This window comes from Balaenoptera borealis (assembly GCF_965194805.1).
Source record: "Balaenoptera borealis genome assembly, chromosome: 15".
Taxonomy (NCBI): domain Eukaryota; kingdom Metazoa; phylum Chordata; class Mammalia; order Artiodactyla; family Balaenopteridae; genus Balaenoptera; species Balaenoptera borealis.
Genome location: NC_138871.1, coordinates 83,752,475 through 83,767,522, shown reverse-complemented (window position 1 = coordinate 83,767,522; position 15,048 = coordinate 83,752,475). Strand labels below are relative to the sequence as shown.

Below are 15,048 nucleotides of genomic sequence, written 5' to 3'. Positions count from 1 at the left end.
GACGAAATTAGAAAATACATATGAGCGGTTTTTCAAAGGATTAAAATAATCAGAAATCCTATTTGCTGCAGAATAATTCTCCTAACATTTTTTCCCTCGGAGATGAAGCTTTTCTTTCAAGGCAGAGAAACATATAAGTGAAAAACATCGTCTTGATTTTGAAATTTAAAGACCTGGAGAGACTCAAAGGGTTCATTCAGTCCCTGGTCACTTCAGGGTCTGCAGTGAAGGAATGAATGAAGCATGAGGGAGAAGGACGAGGGCGGGTTTGAGCTCTGGCTGGCGAGCCAGGTCTGTGTGCAAGCGCTCGGGTCTGGAGGGCCACACTTGCAGGGGACGTGAAACCAGGCCCTGTGAGGAGCACTGAGGGGCACACGCTGGCCCCCTGCTGGCATTTCCCTGCCTCTGCTTGTTTTCTTCTTCCTTCATCGCTCAAGGCTCCCTGAGAGGAAGTCTTAGGAGATTCCTCAGTTACGACCCTCTGTGTTCCCTCCCCAGGTCAGAATCTGTTTCTCCCTCATCTCTGCTCTCAAAGTAGAGCCACAGTAGGACTTCACAGCCGGTGTGTCCCGGCCCGCATTGGCTCTCCCCTGGCCCCGTGGTTCCCGGGAGGGCACAGCACAGGCTAGCTGCACGTCTGCAGGAGGGGCTGTCAGATGGAGGCTGAGGGTCAGGGAAGACCCCTCTGTGGACGCCTGAGCTGAGAACTGAAGGAGGCATAAGCATGGCCTGGGAAAAGCTGGGCTGGGGGGTCGCACCAGAGAGCAGTGCGGGCACGGTGACTGGGTGAGGGGAGGGCTCCTTGGACAAAGTGACTAGAGGTGAGGCTAGACTGGGGATCGGAGTGAGCCCAAGACCCGTGGGTGTCAGTTTCCACGTCCACCAAGGGGGGGTAAGGACATAGGGTTGTTAATTGCTTCATAGATTGTTAATTTTAACGCCAAGGAGACGGGAGGGGGCCTGGACGTGGTGCGTGAGATAGAAGCGCACAAGTTCGCAGTTACTGTCTTATTAATATGCTGTTACACATATTACCTATGGTGGGAAGATAACCTTTGTTACAATTAAAAATGTGATCTGGCACGTGAATGCTTCAGTTGGTAACCCAGCGCACCTCTGGGTCGAATCCAGCGTCGGGTAGGGCTGGGCGGCAGAGGTGGCGTTGCTGGGTGAAGCACGGTCAGCACCAGGACGGGAGCAGCCGCTGGCCGAGTGGGTGTGGCCTCAGGTGTGTTTGTCCCCTCGCGAGACCTGGGCGTCCACACCGTGTCCTGGCGTCAGCCTGGGGCAGAGGTGGCAGCGACCTCTGTGTAGTCATGGCCACGGCGGGCCTGGGTTCTTCTGGGAAGTCAGGCCGGACTCTGATGGCAAGCTCTGTCCTTTCCCCCTCGCACCTCAGCTCTATGAGTCCACCCTGCACGCCTTTGCCTTCTCTTACTCCATGCTAGGAGAGGAGATCCAGCTCCACTTCATCATCCCCAAGTCCAAGGAGCACCACTTTGTCTTCAGCCAACCTGGAGGCCAGCTGGAGAGCATGCGGCTGCCCCTCGTCACGGACAAGGTACTGGCTTCGAGTCCCCGGGGGTCAGATCAAAGTGGCTGCAAGGGACCACTGAGCTGGAGACCTAGAGACTGTAGTTCTTGATGAGTTGGGCACATGGGGTGGGGTGTGGCGGGGAGAGACGAACATGGTGACTGAACTTGGAGGCGGCTGGGGAGCACATGGGCTTTGTGGTCACTCAGAGTCAAATTTGAGTCACGTTTGACGTCATGCTGTCACTTGATGTCTCTCAGCCTCAGTTTCCTCATCTGTAAGCTTTGGGCAATAATAACTCTTGCAAAAGCTTGTGGTGAGAATTGTATGGAATAACCAACGTCAGGCACCAGCACAGTACCTGGAAGATAACAAGGGCCAGTAAATGTTCGTCCCTTCCACTATCTTTTCTTTCATGCTGTCTCTTGTGGAACATCTGAAGCAGGCTAAGACGGCGGAATAGTATAATGATTCCCCCAGGGCTGATTACCCAACCTCAGCGGTTATTCACTCAAGGCCAGTCTTGCTTCATCAAGCCATCTCTCTTCATCTGCCTTCCTGTGTTACTTGGAAGCGAATCTCAGACATTGTATCATTTCATTTGTAAATATTTCAACGTATATCTCTAAAGGAGAAATCTTCTCTCTTCCGAGGAGATTGTTCCTAATAATCCATCGTCTCTGTGGCCGCCATTCTTAGGGGCGCTTGGTTTGACAGTTCCAGCCTGACAACCTCAGAGTCAACCTGCCGCCCCTTCCCCAGCCCCAGCCCCAGCCCCACGGACCTTGTGTACAGCTCTGCTGTTCCTTCTCCAGAGGGCCAGGCATGCCCAGAGCCGAACCCAGCCTTGCAGACCCAGCAGGCTATTATCAAGAATGAAAACATTTGTAAAGTGGCAGTGAGGCCTTTACTATAAGGTGCTTGAGCCTTTATCAGTTACTCCGCTAGCTTTTCCAGGTGGTTCCCATCAGAACTGGTTATGAGGGACTTCCCTGGTGGCGCAGTGGTTAAGAATCCGCCTGCCAATGCAGAGGACACAGGTTCGAGCCCTGGTCAGGGAAGATCCCACATGCTGCAGAGCAGCTAAGCCCGTGCGCCACAACTACTGAGCCTGCACTCTAGAGCCTGCGAGCCACAACTACTGAGCCCATGTGCCACAACTACTAAGCCCACATGCCACAACTACTGAAGCCCGGACGCCTAGAGCGCGTGCTCCGCAACAAGACGAGCCACCGCAATGAGAAGCCCGCGCACTGCGATGAAGAGCAGCCCCCGCTCGCCGCAACTAGAGAAAGCCTGTGCACAGCAACGAAGACCCAACACAGCCAAAAATAAATAAATAAATAAATAACTTTATTAAAAAAAAAAGAACTGGTTATGAGCACCAGCTGTATGCACAGCTTTGTAGCAAGTACTTTGAGGAATCGAGAAGGAACGGAAGACCTAGCTGGAAGCTTGGCCAGCGGAACCTATTGCTGAGAAAAGAGTGAAAGAAAACACAGTTATTTATATAAAAGATTCATAGCCTGAGTGTATGAGTAGCTAGGCTGTATGGCTACAATAGAGGGATTTAAGTCATACAGGCATAACGTGTACTCAGAGCACGATGTTGGGTGCTAATAGGAGAGGTTAATGAATTTGGGTAATCGATATATACCTGTTAGTTTTGCTCACCTAACAAACCATTTCCGAACAAGCATGTACTTAGCTTCTGATTCTGTGGGCCAGCAGTTTGGACTCAGTTCTGCTGGGTGGTTATCCTGGGGTGGCTTGCTCTCACTTGTGTCCGAGGTTAGTTACCAGGTTGGCGGGGGGCTGGCTGGGCTAGGGACGCCCGTGTCTGTTCCCTGCAGCCTCTCCTCCAGCAGGCTAGCCCAGGCTTCTTCCTGGGAGGGTTCAGAGAGAAGGCAGAATGTGTCAGGCCTCTGGAGGCCAGGCTTGGAACTGGCGTGCTGTCATTTTTACTGCATCTTATCCATAAAAGCAAGTCCCAAGGCTAAGCCAGATGCAAGGAGTGTGGAAATAGATGCCATCTTTTGATGGAAGAGGCTGCAAAGTCACATTTTTTTTTTAAATTTATTTATTTGTTTTTGGCTGTGTTGGGTCTTCGTTGCTGCACACAGGCTTTCTCGAGTTGTGGCGAGCGGGGGCTACTCTTTGTTGCAGTGCGCGGGTTTCTCATTGCGGTGGCTTCTCTCGTTGTGGAGCACGGGCTCTAGGCGCGCGGGCTTCAGTAGTTGCGGCCCGCGGGCTCAGTAGTTGTGGCTTACGGGTTCTAGAGCGCAGGCTCAGTAGTTGTGGCGCACGGGCTTAGTTGCTCCGCGGCATGTGGGATCTTCCCGGACCAGGGATCGAACCCGTGTCCCCTGCATTGGCAGGCAGATTCTCAACCACTGCGCCACCAGGGAAGCCCCGCAAAGTCACATTTTAAAGGGAGGGGAATGATTGTGGCCATGCTGACAAACACTTGCTTCTTTATGCCCGTACTCTGCAGAGTCACGAATACATAAAAAGTCCGACGTTCACTCCCACAACTGGCCGTCACGAACACGGGCTCTTTAACCTGTACCACGCGATGGAGGGTGCCAGCCATTTGCATGTGCTAGTTGTCAAGGAGTACGAAATGGCCATTTATAAGAAATACTGGCCCAACCACATCATGCTGGTGCTTCCGAGTATCTTCAACAGCGCTGGAGTTGGTAGGCCTTTTTAAACGTGCCCCACTCTGTAAACTTTCTGTGAATGGAGACTTGAGAGAATGTTCTAGATGTCGATGCACAATGGGAGAGTCGTGAGTTAAGTTTTATTTGGGGCAAAATGAAGACTAGAGCTTGGGAGACGGCCTGTCAGATAGCTCTGAGGAACTGCTCCAATGAGATAAGGGGGGAGGTCAGTGTATATGGGACTTTGATGAAGGGAGATGCACGCAGCCAAGCACACATGTTGGCAGAGGAATGCTACTGGTCACTGGGAGCAGATATCTCTGTTAATGATTTTACTGCTTTTCTACATAGGAGACGAGGCAAGAAATTGGGCTCATAAAATCGCCTCCTGAAAAATATCTAACTCTCTGAAGGCCTGTTCTGCCAGTTTTTCGCAGAGCACAGACTGCCTCCTTCCTGATCGCCACCCTGAACTCCCTTCAGGGTGTGCTGAAGGTCAGCGACCGCCGTGGCTACTGACCGCATCCTTGTACAGGCAGATGGCGAGAGACAGTTTTTGTCCGCGTAGAGATGAAAGACCTTTCTCATTAAGCTTTTTGGCGTTTAAAGCTATTTTGATTTGACTATTCTTTTTGTCTTCGATGCTTGGTTATTGATTTATTCATGTTCTCAGCTGTTAGAAAAGCAAGGAGAAAGCGATGTGTGTACAAATTGGAGAGGAGTGTTTTCTGCCCTAGAATTCTGCCAAGTCAACAGCCTATAGTGGGTGGATGAGGGCTGCAGATCAGGACCCCCAGGAGCTGGCGGGGCGGGGGCCTCGATGGGCTTCCATCACGTTCTCTCCTCACTGGGGCTTTGTCCTGGCTGGTCGTCGGCCTGGGACTGACCTGAGTCGGGGTCGTTTGCCCGTTTCAGGCGCCGCCCATTTCCTGATCAAGGAGCTGTCTTACCACAACCTGGAGCTGGAACGGAACCGGCAGGAGGAGCTGGGGATCAAGCCGCAGGACATCTGGCCTTTCATCGTGATTTCTGATGACTCCTGCGTGATGTGGAACGTGGTGGACGTCAGCGGTGCTGGGGAGAGAAGCAGGTGAGAACCCACACACTCACCCCACCAGTAAGACAAGTGCACGCGCTCTCTTCTCGGTGGGGGATTCTCGTCCGCCCTTCGAGGACCCCAGAGGGCGCCTCATGCTGGAAGGTGTGGTGTGCAGTGAACAGAGCCCTGTGTGTGGTGGGCTCACGTTCCAAGCTTTACTTTGAGTTCTTAATTTAAAAAATGTTATTGAGGTGTAATACATACAGAAAATAATGCAATATATATTCAACAGCAAACGTACGCGAAAAGGAAACAATAATACATATCCAGGTATTTTCACAAACAGAACACACACACTTGACAAACTCCCTGATGAAGAAACAGACCAGCACTGGCACCCCAGAACCTTCCCGTCCCTCCTCCCTCCCCCCAGCCTCCTCCTAACGTGAAGCTCTATTTTTATTTGCTGTGTGACATTAGGGAAATGACTCGTTTTGGGGTTCTAGATTCCTCGTCTTTCAAAGGGGCACTTAAACTTGTGCTAGAAGTTTGTTACAAGGATTAATTAAACCATGAACTGTGTGCCCGGTCGTGGGCAGTGGAGGAGCACAGTGTAGGAAAGGCTCAGGAGATCCAGCTGCATCTGAACATCATTGGCAAAATATTCCTGTGTGGTTTTACCATGAGTGTTTCAACTTAGCCTTTATGCTTGGCTTGATTTTTTTTTTTTTTTTTTTGAGAAACAGCTTGATTTTTTGGCTTGTTTTTTTGAGAGGCAACTTTTGAGGTTGGTCCACCTCTTCTGTGTTAGTTAGTCCTAATGTAACAATTACCATTAACACCACTGCTCTTCTAGAAAAAAATGTTTTCTGTCTGATAGAGCTGCACACGCATGAGGACAGCAGTCACCGTGCTTTCAGTATTCTCAATGTCGCGCGTCCGAGGGCAAGAGCTCGGCTAGGGCAGCGATGAGGAAGAGAACCGAGCTTTTCCCTCTGCCTTTCTGAATTTCGTTCTGCAGCAGCCGTTCAAGTCCTGGCGTGTCAGAGCTGGCTGGGGCCTTAGAGAGTTTAGTTGAAGCCCCTCAGTTGGGGAAAAGGAAGCTGAGATGCAGAGAAGTTGAGCCACTTCCCTGGGTCTCACAGACAGAGCTCTTGTCACCCCAGCTCCCAGCCCTGGGGTTACTCCCTTCAGCAGCCCTCCCTGGTCGTCGGGTGGCCCTCACTGTCTTCACGAACATCAGTCACCGGCAGGGTGGGGTGGGAAGTGTTTACACGCTGCCTCCTTCCCTCCCCCCACCTCACGTGGAATTGACACTGGAAACGCGAGGTGGTTTGGCAGACGCAGAGATTGTGGGCTCCGGAGACAGACAACACCGTTCAAGCCAAACTCTGTCATGTGACACTGGGCAAGTTATCCAGAGCCTCTTTTTCCTCATCTGTAAAATGGGGATGATATGCCTGTGTCATAGGATTGCTGCGAGGATCGATGACAGTGAATCTGAAGTGCTGGGCACGGTGCCTGGTGGTTGTGAGGGGTTCCTTCTGCACCACCCCGCCCGGCATGTTCAGGGGAAAGCAGCATCCTGGCCAGCCTGGTCCAGAGGGCCTTGCTGTTGTCTGCATGCCAACCGAGGGATGTCCGTCTCCTTCCTTCGAACAGGGAATTTTCCTGGTCGGAAAGAAATGTTTCCCTGAAGCACATCATGCAGCACATTGAGGCTTCCCCCAACATCACTCACTATGCCCTGATCGGCATGCGCAAGTGGTCCAGCAAGACCGGGAGCTGCGAGGTGCGCGAGCCCTTCTCCCGCTGCCACGTGCACGACTTCGTCATCCTGAACGTGGACTTGACCCAGAACGTGCAGTACAACCAGAATCGGTGAGCTCCTGCGCCACCTTGGCTGTCAGCTCAGCCCACGGTCCCAGGGCCCTCCGTGAGGGGCAGCCTTACTCCTGGCGGGTAGCTGCTCCATCCTTGCCCTCCAGGGCCAACGAAACCAGAGCCTTTTCACCCGTAGCATTGGCCTGGTCCCTTGCTTGCAGCCCTCATGGGTTTTGTTTTGTTTTTTAAATGGGAATTATTTATTTATTTATTTATTTATTTTTGGCTGTGTTGGGTCTTCGTTTCTGTGCGAGGGCTTTCTCCAGTTGCGGCAAGCGGGGGCCACTCTTCATGGCGGTGCGCGGGCCTCTCACTGTCGCGGCCTCTCTTATCGCGGAGCACAGGCTCCAGACGCGCAGGCTCAGTAATTGTGGCTCACGGGCCTAGTTGCTCCGCGGCATGTGGGATCCTCCCAGACCAGGGCTCGAACCCGTGTCCCCTGCATTGGCAGGCAGATTCTCAACCACTGCGCCACCAGGGAAGCCCCCTCATGGTTTTTTTTGGTATTTTTGTTGTATAATTTTAGGGCAGATTTGCCTAAGACCATTCAACTTCCTTCCTCAATTCACGTGGTACCTTATTTAATGACTTAAATGCTACTGGGTGTTGTTTCTCTTGCTTTTTTGGCTCCTTCTCTGAACACATCACTTTTTAGGAGCGTTAGCACTGAAGGAAACTGTAATTTCCCTGTGTCACTCTCTACAGATGTATGCAGAAATGCTCACATCACGAGAAGAATCTAATCACTAATGTTTATTGAGCCCTCTACCTGCCAGGCAGTGGGCACACCCCCGAGAGGGCCCAGACAGGAGTGTCCATTTTGGAGCCAGACTGACCTGCTAGGAATTTGGGTTCTGCCACTTGTCAGCTTTGCAATTTAGGCAGATGACTTGCCATCTCTGAGTCTTGTCTTCTTCAGCTGTAAAAAGTGGCTAATATTTTTACTTTGGGAGGTCGGTTGTTTTCTTTTCAGCACATAGATGAAGTGGTGTTTGTCAAGTCCCCCTCACGGTGCCTGGCATGTCGTGCCTGGTCCACAGGTGGCAGTGCTTCTGTAGTGTAAGCCTGGGGTGCACCCTGCTTTCCTGGTGCAGGCGCATCACAGCTTGTCCTGCTTTCCTTCTCGGTTTGCCTTCTGTGCCTCCCAGAGGAAGGTCTTTGGGGCAGGAGCGAGCCTGCTCCGCCTTCCCAGCCCCCAGTACAGGGGTGCACACTCCACGTGTCTGGTAGGGGCGTGACTGGGGGTGTGTGAGCTGCCTCCAGTCCGACCCGCCCCCTCCTCTGGTTCTGGGCAGGTTCATGTGTGATGATGTGGACTTCAACCTGCGGGTGCACAGCGCCGGCCTCCTGCTCTGCCGGTTCAACCGCTTCAGTGTGATGAAGAAGCAGATTGCGGTGGGCGGGCACAGGTCCTTCCACATCACGTCCAAGGTGGGTGTGGCCGTGTGCCTAGAGGGGGCTGCTGTCCGTGGTGGGAAAGCTGGCAGGGAGGCCACCCGGGCGCCTTTGAGTCAGTGGGGTGGGCTTGACTGCTGGGAAGTGTTAGGAAAGGTTTCCGGCTGGGAGCCCTGGGAAGGGAAAGACTCCGTGAGGTTTCCCTTCTGATCTCCGACTCTAACTGGTTTCCCGTGTGTCCCCCCCAGCGCACACGCGCCACCAGCCCTCCTGTGCGCCCTTGCCTGCCCGCACTCTCTCTCCCCATTGGTTTCCTGAGCTCATCTCTGTCACCATCTTTGCTGTTCACTTGTCCGGCTTTTCTGCCCAACAGAGCCCCTTGGGGGGCAGGTGTGGTACCGTGCTCTTCTCGGAGCCCCTGGGACAGTGCCTGCCAAACGCTCTCTGAATGGCACTGACGGGCTAGCTTGATGGCTGTGCCATCTGTCCTGGAGCCGGCCTCCAGATGGGCAGAGACGTGATCTGATTGTTTCGGTCCTGGCAGGGCAGACCTGGGCATTTCAGATGCAAAGTCACAGCGAGCCTTCGGAGATCTGTGTCTTCCAGGAACCCATACGGAGCTGGCACACCCCTGCCTTGAAGGTCCCTCCAATCCATGGGGCAGAGTGTCAGAGATGAGCTGGAGAAGTAGGCAGGACCTTATCCGCTGTGGGAAGGTTCTAGACTTTTCTGTAGGAGTAACAAGAACCCACTGAAGGGTATCCAGCAGAGGGTTTGATTAGCATGATTTACATCCACAGTCTCTCTGGCTGTAGCATGGGAAGTATGTTGGTGATGGAACGAGAGATGGCGGGCTCAGATGGCTGGGCCGTGGAGAGCAGGGGCCACGTGGCTGGACAGGAGGCAGGTAGGGTCTGGGGGTCAAGGGGAGATTGGTCGTTCCCAGAGGTTTGCATTCCTGGATTTGGGGGAACGTTCCCAAGGTCCATGGATTCCCTTATTTTTTTCTAGACCAGGCAGCCAATATTCGGCGTGGAATGGTCAGTGTCTACGATTCTGATCAATCACGTGATCAGTTTTCACACGTCCCACTTCGGTTAAACCTAATTTTTCTTAATGGAGAACTTCACCGTGGAAGTTACGTGTTCTCACATCGCTGCTCCACGGCACAGCCTTCCACGATGGGGCCGCCCGCCCCGGGTCCCTGCTCAGGGTGGCTGGGAGTGGCTGACACCCGCCCTTCCCCGCGCAGGTGTCTGACAGCCCCATGGCCATCGTGCCGGCCCAGTACATCTGCGCCCCCGACAGCAAGCACACGCTCCTCGCGGCCCCCGCGCAGCTCCTGCTGGAGAAGTTCCTGCAGCACCACAGCCACCGCTTCTTCCCGCTCTCCCTGAGGAATCACGGCCACCCCGTGCTGTCCGTCGACGGCTACCTTAACCTGGGGTCTCAGGTAACTGTCAGAGGGGGCGCTGTCGAGTCCACAAATCTGGGAAGTTCCTAAACACGTGTGTCAGAACCCAGGACTTGGAATTAGAACCACTCCACTACTTCGGCTCCGGTATGACCCCACTTTACAGCTGGTAAGATAAAGGCTGAGAGGACCGAAGTGGTTTGGCCCTGATATAAGAAGTTAAGAATCAAACCCACTTCTGATGCTAAACATTTCTGATTCTCAAATGAATTAATGAATAGATAAATCTGGATAAGTCTTGGAGTTGAGTGTTAGGATCTAGATTTGGAAATAACATTAAATATTGTTTCCGTTCCTCCAAGTCTGAGCCTGACCTGGCAGTTAGTATTTGCTAGATGCAAAGCCCTAACACAATGTCATGGAGTATTTCATGGAAAATGACATTTTCTCTTGGGTTCCTTTCTTTTCAGATCTCTGTGTGTTACGTGAGCTCCAGGCCCCACTCTTTAAACATCAGCTGCTCCGACTTCCTGTTTAGTGGACTTCTGCTGTACCTCTGTGACTCTTTTGTGGGAGCTGGCTTTTTGAAAAAGTTTCATTTTCTGAAAGGTAACTTCCCGTACTCTTACCGTGGATCTTGACTTGAATGGCTGTCGTCACCTGGCACCTCTGCGGAGGTGACCTCTGGCCCTAGTCCTTCTTGCCAACGGGTAAACTGAGGCTCAGGGTGCGTGACTTCCCCGACCATCCAGGGGAGCACAAGAAGGCTGGGATGGGATCCCAGGGCAGCTCTTTCCCCCTCTACCTGTTTGCGTAGAGACAAGACACAGCCCCTTTCTTTTTGGTGACTAGCAGATATTTTCAACTTTTCTGTTGCTTTTCAAGCCAGGCTCTTAGCCTAAGCATGCAAATCCCCTCAGACGTTTTTCCTTCTTGGTGGATGAGTTCTTCTTCCTTGTCTTGGGATGCCACATGCATCTTTACTTTTCTTCTAATCTTTCTCCCTCTGTAGGTGTTTTCGTGCTAGAGTGGTTGAGAGTGAGAAACATTCATTCTGTGTGACTTAAACACATTCTTTCCAATCCAGCTGGGATCCCTAATCGAGCTTCACTTTTCCTTGGTTGGCCTTGACTCTGACCTTCCTCTCTACCAGGTGTTTAGTGAGCACCAACGTTGCATAAGCTTTGGGGAAATAGAGGTTTCCACAACATTCTCTGCTCTTGGGAAACATTTCGTCTAATAGGAGGATAGGACGTGTAGGTAGGGAGGTAGGTAGCGAGAACAAACACCCATGATTACTGATGAACGCTAGGCGTTGAGAGGCGGGAGGATCCACGTTGCCTCAGCAGAGGGAGAGTCAGGAGGTGCGTGGAGCCTGGGCGGGTGGCCGGCTGGGATGGGTGCAGAGGGAGGGTTGGGCTGGAGGGGCAGGGTGGGGCGCTTCCCGGCAGGGGCTGGAGCCGAGGATGTTGGTTTGTGATCCTGCGAGTCTGTCTCCTTCTCCCCCTCTGCTCACTTCTTTGCCAGTGTTTCTTGGTTCCATGTTGTCTCATCTGCCAGACCTGCCAAATCACAATCTCACTGTCTTGCTAAGAATTAAGAAGCATCCCCAAGGAAACAAGAGCTCACGCGGACATCGGTCCTTCCCTTGCAAGCAGCAGCATATTTTGTTCTTGCAAATAGCAGCCAGGCGGTACCTTTCCTTTGGAGAAACTCCCCTGTTTTCTTCACATACCTCTGCTGTTGTCCACACAGGTGCCACCTTGTGTGTGATCTGTCAGGACCGCAACTCACTCCGCCAGACGGTTGTCCGCCTGGAGCTGGAAGATGAGTGGCAGTTTCGGCTGCGAGATGAATTCCAGACCGCCAATGCCAAGGAGGACCGACCCCTCTTCTTTCTGACCGGACGACACATCTGAGGGAGACACATCTGAGGGGGGGTCTTCAGAACCTCAGGCTGCTGAGGCTAAAGGAAGAATAGGAACCACGGAGTGTCTGGACTGGGACGGGACCCAGAGGTGTCTGTTGGCCACCCCCTCATGGTAGGTGCCAGGGAACCGAGGCCCAGAGATGGACCGAGACTTACTGAGACCGACGGGGATGAGTGGGCAGTGAGCAGGAACTCAAACCAAAGGCCCCTAGGTTCCGGCGCAGACCCCATTGCCTTGGCCTGTGTCGAAGTCCATCATGTGAAGAACAAAGTTTTGCCTGCTGTCACATCATCCGTATGCTTCCATGGACAGACTTGACTTTTCTCTTAGCTCTGAAGGATCCCCCTTGGCTTATCTTGTACAGGTGCCAGCATTTCAGATGATGGATATGATGTTGGCTCTGTAGGTTTCTCTATAACCTACTACAGAGCAATATTCCAAAAGAACCTTTTAACTGTAAAGGCTGGAGACAAGAAAAAATGAAATAGGTTCACTTCATAAGAATTATGTAAGTTTACTCTTTTAGAAGCTAGCCCAAAGGCATCGACTTTAATAAAGTAAAACAAATAGTTTCACTTCAGAGCAGATACGATTCTATTAAAATAGTATAGGGTAAATACCCTACCTCTTAGAAAGGGCAAAAGTGAAAAGAAACTTTTAAAAACTACAGGGGTTTCAGGAAGGAAATTAGGGTTACAGAGATTGACCTTGAGAAATAGAATTTGCCTTACAAAGGAAAGAGGACCAAATGGCTTACTTGAAACAAACAATGAGAACAACTAAAGCGATGTAGAAAATAGTTGATAAGAACTAGACTTCTGACTCTAATTTATTGAAGCTCAGTTTTTAGTTCCTTGAATCGCTTGTCTTCTCTTACGAATGTTTGGTCCCTGACAGGAGAGGAAGGGGGACAGACAAGGCAGCAGCGATGTTCTGTGATGCCCACGCGCTCGCTTGTGCTGGGATGTTTTTTAAACCAGCATGTTAGAGGGCCCCCTAGAGGCTGGGCCTTGGGCCAGGTGCTTTCACAGTTACGATCTTGCTTAACCCTTCCAGCAGCCCATGTGCGTGGAATTATTCTTCCCATTTCAAAGATGAGACAGTTGAGATGTAGAGAGCGCATCTCACCAAGATCACACAGCCGGAGAGAAGCAGAGGCAGACTCTGGGGTCCATCTCCCCACCACATTGCTTATGGAGTGGCCCGTAACCAAAGGAAGAGTTTAAAGGTCGTCAGAAATGAATCAGCAGAATGCACTCTCATCCATCCATCTTAGACGTTTAAAGCACTCTAATGGATAGCAATCCGAGAAGAAATTCTTTTCAGAGATGATGCCAAAGAGTTAACGTCAATCTTTTCTTCCCTAAGAAAAAAAGTCCATGAGTATAAAAGATTTAGATCAGTGTTTCTAAAATGATCACTTTGTATATGTCATTATTCCTATCTTGGAATAAAAACTTACCTTCTTTAGTTCTACTTGTCTTTTATAAATGGTGGCTTCTGGCGGCTTCTGGGCTGCTTTCCCCATTTTATTGGTTAATTTAAACTTGGGGAAAAAAAACCAAACGAGTATTTGTATTTGCTCCAGCCTTACAAATAGAATCTGTGATGCATGGATTGTTTCTTTGCTGGGAATGAGTTGCATTGTTTTGGGAGGAAGTAGTGTGGCCAGTGGTCCTGGGGGGCTAATACCTGCTTAAAATCTCAATGAATGACAGAAGGACAGTTTTGGAAAGGAAAGAAGAACAAATCCATAAAAATAAGGGTATATTAAGATGTGGAGGAATCCCTGAAAGAGAAAAGACAGACAGAAATGGAAGAAACAGTGGCCCAAAGCGTGCAGAGAAGCCTGCCACACAGGAGGATGCTTTCAGGGGCGCCCTGAGCTTCCGAGTGACTAAAGAAGCAGGCAGCGGGCCTGGGCGTTTGGCAGGGTCGTTCACAGGGGAAGTCGCCTCCCAGCCCTCCCTGCCGCGCTCCCCACCCCCCAACCAACCTGGGCTGAGCAGCGGATTGGTTGAGGCTCAGGCCCGGAGTGTGGAGCCCCAAGCAGGGGGCGGGTCCCCAGGCCTTTGTGAAGACAAGCTGTCGGCACCCTGTCGCCACCGCAGTGTCCTGTCCCCACAGTCACTTGAGGCAGTAAATAGCAAACAGGAGCTCCCTAGTACGGAAATAAACGCACAACTAAAACTCATAACAAAAATACAGGAAATGTTATAGAGGGAGAGGTGATGAGCTCCATGAAGAGTCAATACAGCAGACGGAATCCCATCACCCAAGTGTAATTAAGTTCAGGGAAAAAGAATATATTGCATCCAGAACAAAACAAGATCAGGTACAGATCTTGGAAATTCAAACCTCAGTAGGCGGATGAAATAGACCAGCTCAAGAGCGAAAGAGACAGCTGGAAGGTGCAGTTGAGAAAGTCTCTTAAGAAGGCAGTACAAAGGGATGTTCCTGATCTCTGCTGACCCTTAACTTCTCCCTTTGCTTACTGCATGTCAGCTGCCTGGCCCTCCTGGACCACCTTGGCCACTGCCAGGCCAGCACCCGCCTCTGCCCGGAGCGCTCCTCCCCCTCACATCCGCTTGGGTCCCTCCCTCGCTTCCACTGGGTCCTTACTACTCAAAGGCCACCTCCTCAGTGAGGTCATCCCTGATTGAGAGTACCTACTAACAGAACACAGTTTGTTTAGCTGTCTTTTGTTTTTTTGGTCTTTCCCCACAAAAGCAGGAATTTTATGAGACAGTTCCACTGCTCTGTTCCCAGAGCCTTGATTATGCCCAGCAAACTGTAGGGACCATGAGATGACCATTGAATGAATGAATGAATCTCTTCTATCTTAGCTGATCCCAACATGGGAGCTGGGGGTGGGAGTGGTCAGTGATGGCGGAACTGATAAAGTGAGTGAAATTGAGCAAAAATTCCTGGTTTAATGGGGCAGAAGTGATTAACATGTTAATGGAAAAGTAATATTTAAATATATGTGTTAAAAACTTTTAGAGAAGCTGCTAGAAGGAAAAAACAGGATGTCCAATATCTAAAACATTAAAGGGAAAGGTAGCACTGACAAGGTCAGTGTATGAGGTAAGAGCAGGCTGGGGAGGGGATAAACAGCAAGAAAGCTTGGTAAATAGGAAACACATCCAAGCCTATCAATAATCAAAATAATTATAAATGAATTAAAG

General features: G+C 51.1%; 1 protein-coding gene across 2 annotated transcripts in view; it reads left to right on the top strand.

Annotated features, from left to right (window-relative positions):
* Positions 1-13,784, top strand: part of GREB1 (growth regulating estrogen receptor binding 1) — a 144,478-nt gene extending 130,694 nt beyond the window's left edge. For both annotated transcript variants that reach the window (XM_082357499.1, XM_082357498.1), the window contains exons 26-33: positions 1,400-1,561; positions 4,029-4,233; positions 5,113-5,287; positions 6,899-7,117; positions 8,416-8,551; positions 9,768-9,968; positions 10,400-10,538; positions 11,685-13,784. In XM_082357499.1, the coding sequence (XP_082213625.1) occupies positions 1,400-1,561; positions 4,029-4,233; positions 5,113-5,287; positions 6,899-7,117; positions 8,416-8,551; positions 9,768-9,968; positions 10,400-10,538; positions 11,685-11,848 (1,401 nt within the window). In that variant the 3' untranslated portion in view covers positions 11,849-13,784. The remainder of the gene's footprint in view (positions 1-1,399; positions 1,562-4,028; positions 4,234-5,112; positions 5,288-6,898; positions 7,118-8,415; positions 8,552-9,767; positions 9,969-10,399; positions 10,539-11,684) is intronic.
* Positions 13,785-15,048: the final 1,264 nt, after the last annotated feature.